This window comes from Notolepis coatsorum (genome assembly GCF_963971535.1).
Source record: "Notolepis coatsorum genome assembly, chromosome: 2".
In the NCBI taxonomy this organism is placed as follows: Eukaryota; Metazoa; Chordata; class Actinopteri; order Aulopiformes; family Paralepididae; genus Notolepis; species Notolepis coatsorum.
Window position 1 is genome coordinate 64,508,487 of NC_140166.1, and position 10,614 is coordinate 64,519,100.

Sequence of the window (10,614 nt, forward strand, 5' to 3'; positions counted from 1 at the left end):
TTATTCCATTGGCAACGTAGTTAAAACATTAAAAGTAACCAATACTGTTCCATAGGCCTAGCGATGAAATATAAAATTATAACATTAACACTGGTGTAAAAAATAAACTCGTATTTCAGATGAGGCTCTTACAGATGTGGTCTGCTTGTTGCCGACAGGTCCTTCACAAGTCCTGATATCTGTATTTAAACTACCATCACAGTTAATAAATAGCACACAACTTCCAGAGTATAGGCTTTAGTGGCCAACAATGCATATCAATATCTAAAGTCTTGGATGGGGGCAAATGAAAACCAACTTGGGTGTGGGGGGGGGGGGGGGGGGGGGGGGGGAATCATGCAATTGAAAACATAAAATGAATAATTAAAACATCACACAGGTCCTCACACTTGGGTCTTCTGTGGGCAAAGTGTTGTCACACTACCAGAGGCAATGCGTTGTGGCTCACACTGCCAGAGGCAGAGGGTAAGACGAGCAAGCTGCCAGGCCACACATGTTCTTCCCTCGCTCAATCAGGAAGTATCTGAGGGATGACAAGGACACATCAAGGACACGTGATGTCTACCAGTTAATAATAGCGTACCTTGCCACCAACCAGCCCTCTAAAATGTTCTCAGTTCTAATTATCATTAAAAAATAAGAATAAAAATGAGCTCATCATACCATTATACAGTGGCATGGGCAGCTGTCACATGTTGGTCTTAGTTTATTTGTTCATGCGTTGTTGCCTTGAACCAGTCACTTAAAGGAACACGCCAACATTTTGGTCAATTAGCTTACCGTCTTTTCCAGAGAGAGACAAGAAGATAGATACCAGTTTCCTCTCTGTGCGTTCAGTAGAAAGCTATCTGGCTGCATGTTAGCCTAGCTTAGCACAATGAATGGAATGGACAGTGCCGGTTAGACTTCGGGAGAGGTGTTAGTTGGACAATGCCTAGGCTAACCGGCAGTCTGCTTCCATTCATTGTGCTAAGCTAGGCTAATAATAATTAATTGTATTTATATAGCGCTTTTCTGTTTTTCTAGACACTCAAAGCGCTTGTAGGGTGTGAATTGCCTCCTTCACCACCACTGGTAGCACCCAACCTTGGGCAAGCAGGCTCAATGGCTACCATACAATGGCACCCGGCACACATCACACTACACAATGGCTGAACAGCTCAGGAGACAGGGATTGATATCAGTCAATTAAGGGGAAGGGATGATTAGGTGGCATTGATGTCAGAGACCTGATTGGGAATTTGGCCAGGAACGTCAGCCCTACTCTTTACGATAGGTGTCCTGGGTTCTTTAACAGCCGAATTCAGTCAGGACCTCGGTTTAGCGTCTCATCCGAATGGCGGCACTCGAGTCACAGCTGTACGGTGTCCCTATCACCGTAACAGGGGCATTGTTACTGACAAGTCCAGAGGACAGAGTGCCCCCTGCTGGACAACAACACCACCACTTTCCGACAGCAGCCTTATCCGGGGCTCGAACCGGTGATCTTCCAGATAGCTTTCTACTGAACGCACATAAAATAAACTGGTATCTATCATCTTGTCTCTCTCTGGAGAAGACGATAATCTAATTTCCCAAAATGTTGGCGTGTTGCTCTAATACTGGAAGTATATTTTTCAATTGATGTCAAAAGTTCCAACATGCAACAGGGTGTGAGTGAACGCAGCAGTCCATTGTTTTAATGATATTTACCCATCCATTCCCCAGGCAGCACCCCAAGAGTTCTTCACTATCCAGTACAGGGTTCCGTCTTCATCAACACCATAGCCTACAGCGAGGACCGCATGATTCACTGTGTCTGTAGTGTTCTTGCACTTAGTGCTAAAGAAACAAAGATTGGTGATTTTAGATTCTCACTTACTCACTCAATTCAGTAACTTAGTAACTCACTCATGTTTAGCCGCTTTTCTTTTTTTTTTTTTTTTTTTTATGTATGCACTGGTATCGGATAAGTATCGGTATCGGCCGATACCCAAAGCTTAGGTATCGGAATCGGATCGGAAAGGAAAAAATGGTATCGGAACATCTCTAGTTGGAACCTGGAGAAGCCTGATGCATGAAGCGATATATAAACGAACAGCCAATTAATGTGAAGTTATCTTTGAACCTCTGTTGTCAAGCCTCGTCAATATACCCCCCCCCCCCCCCCCCCCCTTATGGAACTGATGTCGTGGAGTCACTTCTCTGTGAGCGTTTCCACGGTTAGCGACTAACGTTAGTTAGCTTAGCTTAGTTACCACCTCTCTGTCTCTGGGTGTGTGTGAACCGAACAATACACACACCGTGGAGGTCGTACTGAACGGTGTAGTTCAAGTTCTTTAATAGTTGTCATACAGAAGTACAGAATACTTTCATACAAAATGCTTCTTACTGTTACGCTCCAGAGACTGTGCTAGACAAGATAGTATCAAATAACATAATATAGCATGTAATTTAGAAGAAGAAAAATGAGGTCACAGTGTTCGGTATAGACATATGTACAATGTTCTGAGTTACCATATAATATACAATACTATGCAGTGTACTAATGTACAGTACTATCTAGTGTACAGTTTGAATGCGTACCGTTCCACCCCTAACAAATAATCATAATAATAATAAATACAATAATATTTAAAAAATTACGTTTTACATGTCCATGCCTCAACGATGCATCGTGATGTCCGAAAATAAATAAAAGCACTACACCAACACTGCAAATGACAGTGGATAAATAAATAAGAACTAAACCCAATCGCGTGGATATAGCTATGGGTCTTTTGTGGCTGATGTTTCTCATGCTGTTGGCGACTACCTTACGTCACAGACGTGATGCTCATGGGAAAATTATTGTTATCACAGAGGCAGTACCACTCGTGGCCAGTAGGCACCACAATTACACATCATCACTTTAACGGTAACATGGCATCCACAGTACAATAAGACCAAACTATCTATAAATGGCTCTAATGGTACCTCACTGACACACCATTCATGGGTGTGAGAGTGAAGATAAATGAGGACCCCCTTGAAAATGAGATTGTATATCTCAAGGGGTTTATCCTCGAAGTTGAAATACATGCTACAGAAATAAAAGCCACAGAGCTCCTCCTCTCACCTGGTATAAACACCTTCCTTGTAATGAACAAAATCAGCTGTGACCTCATAGCCGAAGCTCACAGGGTTGAGTCTGGCCACTGCATCAACCATCCCCTTCTCATCATACTGTTGCAGAACAAACACACGGAAAGCTCAATGAATTACAAGAATCTACTATGACAACGTTAAATGTACAGAGGCTCAAGATGTGTCATTAATATGTGGGGCGGCTAGGTGGTGCAGTGGGCAAAAGATGAACTGCTGCTTCCTCGAGTACCGGAGGGGACACGTGATGCAAGGCTTAGTCCACATTGCAGCCGGCTTGTGGGAGGCATGGCCTAACAACGTTCGAGACAGGGGAGGGTAGAATTGGACGATACGGAATTGGGATGGGAGAAAAATAGAAAAATTGGAGAAAAAGTAGATACAAAAAAAAAAGATGTGTCAATATGTCTGAAATTGATAAAGCAAACCACATACTGTATAATGGGTGAAACTAACATCACAATGTGTTCTCCACCTCCATACGTGCCATGACTTTGAAATAAAAAAAACTATATACCAGAAAAGATAGGCTTAAAGATGTATCATTAGCAGTAGCATTTGTATACATACTTCCTCGTACAATACAGTACTGACATGAGCGTAAAAGTCATTATGAAGTCTCATCAATCTTATTTGCCATCTTATTACCTTGAATGGGCATCATCTGAATTCATATATTTAAATATTGGGTGGTACAGTAAATTCCATTTTGGAATCCAACCTATCATGTATTGCTATGTGCCTATACTGGACATACTCACACTTGTTATGTTGACAACATCCTTGACAAATGCAGCTGCCAGCTCAGGCATGAAATGGCAAGTATCATCCTAAAAAGGAAGAGGGATAAAAGCCACCTCAAGAAACAATATTCTGAAACTATAAAGTATACAGTTTCACGTAGTAAAAATGACATACATGGCCTTTGTAGGGATAGTCATCTTCTGTCATCAGCCCGCCGTATTTGATGTACTCAAAAGCCTGACTGGGAAGCCCGCTGAAACAAAGCAATTCCTTTCATTATTAAAAAGGATAATTCAGGTTATTTTCAACCTAGACCATATTTTTCTATCCCTTAACTCATTCGGGGCCAACCACGTAATATTACGTGTTTGCCCGACAACCGTTGGGTGCCAGCCACGTAATATTACGTTTTTGGTTCGTCTTTCTTTTTTTTCCGATATCCTATTCACTGTCACAGAGCTGTATTTTGGCTGGAAAAGGCATATTGGGACTCCGAAAGTGCAGTACCGGCCAGATCCTGGTAGTGGCGCTGTCTCGAGAATGCAGTAACCCCTGTTGCAGACCTGGTGTTACACTGTTTACGCTCCAGGCGGACTTTTCTGTTAGTCTGAAGCGAGGGCTTCACTCGATCGCATGGAATACTTCTTGGGATGCCGAATTCATTATGCAGTAAAGGGTTATAGCATGGGCCAATGGACATATGATCTACCAGATGGCGATCAAATAATTGGAAAATTCTTTTTGGAATCCAACCGGCCAAAGGTAAGAGCAATTTGACGTCAATTTCAGCTTGATCGTGCAAGGATTTAATAGCCATCCCCCAGATCAGCCTATGTTGTGGTAATAACGAATGCCGTTATTGGCAATCAATTAATCAGAAACGCCCCCCCCCCCCCCCCCCTTTCATGCATTCATGATGGAACATAATACCGATCATATGCATTTGGATTTTTAACTGTGTCGTGTGTAGGGACGAAACGCCAATGGATTTAACGTTATTAGCTTAGCGCCTTATAAATAGCCTTGCAGGAATTATCCCAGATCATTCCGATATAACACTCATATTCACCACGGTATAAAACGGGAACGTATTGATGAAAAAAATATTTCTTTTATGCATATTGAATGGAAGGTTCTTACTGTCAATTGACAATGATATTGGATACATAGCTATAATATAAAATATAGATTTAGCTCTACAAACAACGTGACGCACAGTGAAAAGTTGTAATGGAAAGCTGGCCTAACTACAGCGGGCCCAGTCTAATAGCTGGCACTGACTGATTGAGTTAAGCATCAGACTGATTGATTCCGACCATGATCTGTGTCACTGATGTTGAGTGTGCGGTCTTGTTCTCCCTGCTCCAGGTCATTCCATGGGGACAAACCACACAATGGACAAAGAACATCCTCAAAAATACCAGATGGCTATGTTCTTACTCTATACTCACAATGAGACATAGCTTTTCCGCTTAATTGGCTGATACCAATCCCTGTCTCCTGGGCCGTTCGCCTCTATGCCTTCTACAACGGCGCTCAGTTTCCGGGTTCCTCTGATTGGCCAGGCCCACGTGACCCTACGCTAGCCCGCCCCCTTCCTGCCGCGCCGCGCTCCCTCAGCTTCCGCGCTCCCTCAGCTTCCTCAATTTATAACGAATCATTAAAAAAATATACCGTTAACTGGAATATGTTGTTTCTTTACACATATTTTTTTAATGATTCGTTATAAATTGAGGAAGTTGAGGGAGCGCGGCGCGGCAGGAAGGGGGCGGGCTAGCGTAGGGTCACGTGGGCGTCGTGGCCAATCAGAGGAACCCGGAAACTGAGCGCCGTTGTAGAAGGCATAGAGGCGAGCCGCCTAGCCATTGTGTAGTGTGATGTGTGCCTGGTGCAGCCATTGAGCCTGCATAGCCCAAGGTTGGGTGCTACCAGTAGTGGTGAAGGAGGCAATTTCCACCCTACATTTTGGGGAGCGCTTTGAGTGTCTAGAAAAGCGCTATATAAATGTAATGAATTATTATTATTAGCTGCCACTAGCAGCTCTATAACTCACTCTGTTGGTTGATCCACAAAAGTGCCCCCACCTATGGCCAGTGTGTGTGTGTGCATGCGCGTGAGGATGCATGCCTGTACTGTACGCAGTCGCAGCTATGGCGGATTCATGCTCGTTTTCAATGCATATCCATGACCTTATTAAAGGACCATTCCACCAAATAAATTATGATTAATAGTGATTATATTTTGGCCATAATCTCACACATCCCAAAACTACAAACGGTCTTCTACCAATTCAATTATGTCAGCAGTTATTGGGTTAAAGAGATGGAATGTGTGATGTCATTATGATAAATATTAAATAAAGGTCAGATAAATGTATGAAAATGAAAAAAAAACATATCAAGCCCTTTTTATGTGGCTTTCTAGGAACTGTTAATCACTCATTAAGCCTTAATGATTAAGGCAATGATACTCAACTCGGGGCCTGCGGCGTCATTTATCATATCACTTAACATTTCCAAAACCATTATTTGAACCCTCTGAAGATGAGCGTTTCGCCGTCTTTCAGAGATTCTCGCACGCTCAGTTTTAAGGCTAGAGCGAAGCTACAGTATAGGTATCATATAAAACCAGAGACAGACCAGAGGAATCCAGACATACCAGCCATTTCATGCTAAGTTACTGGAAAAAGTATGAAATTTTGCTAAGAAAAGGAGGAAAGAATCGATAAGCCAAGTACAATGTGGTGTCCCGTGACTGCTCACTTTAAGATAATTAAATGTAAGTGGGCTCATTGGCACCATGAGACGTTTTCAGCTACAACCTTATCTATTCCAGCCTGGAATTTAATACTTCCTGTATTATGTGACATCACACAATTTGTACAAATCATTTCGTAGGAGTTTTGTGTGAGATCATGGGCATCATAAATCAGGTTTTTTTTTGGGGTAGAGTGTTCCTTTAACACTTTGGATGCCCAACCCGAGTTTTCTCGGGTTTACCCCCCGCGGGTTGAATGCCCATAACGAGAATATTCGTTTTTTTTTTAATTAGCGATCTGAATTCATATTTCATCAACCGAGTCTACCGTTGGTAAATCAGCCACTCCAGGCCTCAGATGTGAAAAAAGCACCCCCTATCGTCTCCCAGATGGTAATTCACCCTTTTGGATTGGACTCAATGAAAAGGCATGAGAAAAAAAAACTTATTCCACATTTTACTTCTCACGCATGTGACCGGAGTCGATCAGCTTCATTCTGGACCCTCAGAGCAGCGGGGATTATGTGTTGTACAGTATACGCGGTTGATCAATAAAAGGATCGATTTTTGGAATGGTGATCAGGAATTGGAATAATCCATTTGGATACCATCTGATCTCAGGTAAGGAATCTATTTTACCAGTATTAGGATAATCAGACCCGTTTTCACGGAGATATAAGCTTTTTCTTTTTTTTGTGATAAGGCTGTTTGACTCTAAGAGCGATCAGGAACTGAGAGAATCGATTTTCAGCGTGCGGCACTAGCGTGCACACGTACACATATACTATCGATAATCTAGCGTTTATTTGAAAACGATTCATAAATAGGCCGACAAATGACAACGTTCTAGAATATTACAGTACGGGGCGATTATCATGGAATCCTCTTTTTTCCGGGAAAACGAGGGGTTTTCTAAATGCTATGAAACGGAAACAAACCAATAAAAAATAGCGAATTAACCGGTGGCTACAACAACACACAGTAACTACATGCATCATTGTTTACAATGAACGGTGGGTCTAATCTAATTGACATCCAAGGACAACGATGTAAATAAGTCATTGCGCCTTTTCATTCCCATCCTTGACAAAAGCAAATATGTGATGTAATGATCTGTATATGTTTTGTTGTCTAAAATAAATACCATACCATACCATGCATGTAGTTACTGTGTTGTTGTAGCCACCGGTTAATTCGCGATTTTTTATTGGTTTGTCATGACAAACCAATTACATAATCCAACATATGTGTAAAGAAACAACATATTCCAGTTAACAGTATATTTTTTAAATGATTTGTTACGGCGTAATCAATACTTCCATGCGTATAAATTGCGTTAAGCAGAGTTTAGTAGTCCTGCCTGGCTGAGGAGCGCGTCGTGGGTGCATGCGCGCGGCCAATCAGAGCAACGCGGAAGGGCATGTTGGCTGCCGAAAGTATTCACACGACCAGCCCATATGGGCTTACAAGACACATAACAATAAGTATATAATAATATACTTGACCAATTACTTGACAAATGACATATAGACCAAGATGGCCACAAGAATAAGAAAATACAATAAAACGTAATATAACACAAGCTGTACGCAATGTAAATAAACAAAGAAACAAGTGAGTGTGAGCATGCCATTGGACATATCTGGGACATGAGGGCTTTTAACTCATTCTGCACCATCGCTTAATTCGCTAGAGGGCGCTAGTACGCCACCGCTTTAATCAATGGGGGGACTGCGAGATTTGCGAGTGCTTAAAATATATCTTAAATTATAGCTATGGGTCTAATACACCCGTCGATTATCAGTGAGTTGCTTCCAGTCAACATGTACGAAACGGATTGTTTTTTCCTCATTATTATCCTTCCTCGTGCAAGAATGAAAAGAGCCCAGGACCGCGGGGCTCCCCCCCCCCTCCTGCCACCAACGGCACACAGCCACACACACACACACACACACAGCGACAGCGTCGATCGGGGTAGAAATAAATATCAGATCAACGATCAAATTTAGATATAGTGTTCTTACATTGTATCTGATGTAATGCAAAAGAAATAATCCAATTATCTGATCGCCATTCCAAATACTGCTCGTGGAGGTCCGTACCACATTACCGACCGTTCCAAAAGGGGCGGGCGGGCGGGGTTACATGTCCATGCCATCTTTGTATAGACCTACCTCGCCTGAGTATTTAAACCCCGCCTGCACGGCTAGGATCGTCCCAGAAAAGAAACTACACCATTCCCAATGGGGTGCAATACCAGCTGGAAGGCGTAGGTGGCGGTATTTGCCCTTTTGCAAGCTCCCATTCCCAACGATAACATCAGGCTGGATGGATGAAAATGAACGGATATCGCTAATAAAATAAATAACGATTAAAACCTGACTCATTGTGACTGGCGCTGAATGAGTTAAGGACAATCTTCGACTCTAGTGGTTGTCCCAAGAAATGGAATTGTAGCCAGGAGAGTTCACACAGCTCACAAGTGGCCCCATTGATGACATTTTGGTCTGAATCCATTTAGTATAATGCCACATGTTAGAAAAATATGTTCTAAGTTGACAATAACTAGAAATACCATTTGAGCAATCAGGTCAGCATTCAGTCAACAATGATTGGAGGTTTATGCAAGGATGATAATGGCATTGTGATTTCATTAGTGTCACTAACCCCATGCATCCATGGTTATTGAAGTTCTGGGCACAGTCTATGAGTTGCTGTTCAGACTGAAACAGAGATTAACAAAACTATATGTAATTCAAAGCAAAACAAAACACAATGTTACAGCTAGAGGTGCATCGAGTACCAGGACCAGTACCCAGCATCCAGATCCCAGGCTAAACTACTCACATTATGTATCGATTAATGTCACAGATACTAAGAACTGAGTACTAACACAATGCTATCTAATGACAATGAAAGGAGTATCTATGGGTTAAATTAGAAGGTTAATTGGGAGGTTGGTATTTGGTTAGATTCAAACATAAAACTGTGTTTGTAGACAGAATGTCAACACAATTTCTCTACAGAATAAAGTAGCTGTTGAACATTTTCAATATCAAGTAGAGCACTCAAATCGGTACTCTGTATCAGCGAGTGCTCCAAATGAAGTACTTGTACTTGGTCAGCAAAAAGTGGTATCGGTGGACCTCTAGTTACAGTACTCTCTCTACAAATACTTATAAGGGTATTGCAAACAACTTCTGTGAGCCAACATGTACATGTAAATTATTTGACTGGATGAAATTGTAACTAACTATTACAGAGATGTTGTATTTGTTCCTGATTAAGTCAGTCAAGTCAAGTCAAGAGATTTATTTGTCACGGCATACAAGTATACAATGAAATGCGGGTGGTCTTGCCCGCAACGATGTGCAAATAACATATAATAGAATCAACATTTTGCAATAAACAAGTAACATTGTGCAATAAACAAGTAACATGTTAGGGCATATCGGTATATGTACATAAGTTATTTACAGAGCATGGAGGACATACTAGGTCCTTTGGTAGTGTCTTTCTGTACATGCCAATTTATACAATCTCCGGTTATACTATACTATTTTTAAAGTGACCTTTCCTTAGTGGCCATAAGTGTGGGCGTGTGCAGCATGAGTGTGTGCTTGCTCATGTTAAAGTGGCTGCTAGTGTGTGAGCGTGTACAGTGTGTGTGTTGTGTGTGTGCTCATGTGTGCTTGTGTGTGGAGAGTTCAGTGTTCAGGGCTCTGATGGCCTGGGGGAAGAAGCTGAGCCGAAGTCTCTCTGTCCTAGCAGCTGGTGTTCGCAGGCGTCTGCCTGACCTGAGCAGCATGAACAGGCTGTTGTTGGGGTGGTGTGGGTCTTTCATTATTCTGCAGGCTCTGGATTTGCACCTCTTGTTGTATAGAACCTGCAGGGGTGGTTGGTAGTGCAATACCCGTGGTACGCTCCACTCTCTGTAGGGCCTTCTTGTCCTGTGCCGTGCTGTTTCCATACCAGGCAGTGATGTTTCGA

At 42.2% G+C, this 10,614-nt stretch overlaps 1 protein-coding gene across 1 annotated transcript; it reads right to left on the reverse strand.

The window, feature by feature from the left end:
- Positions 1 to 444: 444 nt before the first annotated feature.
- On the reverse strand, positions 445 to 9,350 carry LOC311223409 (pro-cathepsin H-like; the record flags this gene model as incomplete). Its single annotated transcript, XM_084308197.1, has 6 exons — positions 9,292 to 9,350; positions 4,042 to 4,120; positions 3,885 to 3,953; positions 3,098 to 3,204; positions 1,693 to 1,821; positions 445 to 523 (listed from the first exon to the last, which is right to left on the reverse strand). The coding sequence occupies exons 1-6, from the start codon at positions 9,294 to 9,296 to the stop codon at positions 445 to 447; spliced, it is 468 nt and encodes a 155-aa protein (XP_084164323.1). The 5' UTR covers positions 9,297 to 9,350.
- Between the last annotated feature and the right edge of the window lie 1,264 nt (positions 9,351 to 10,614).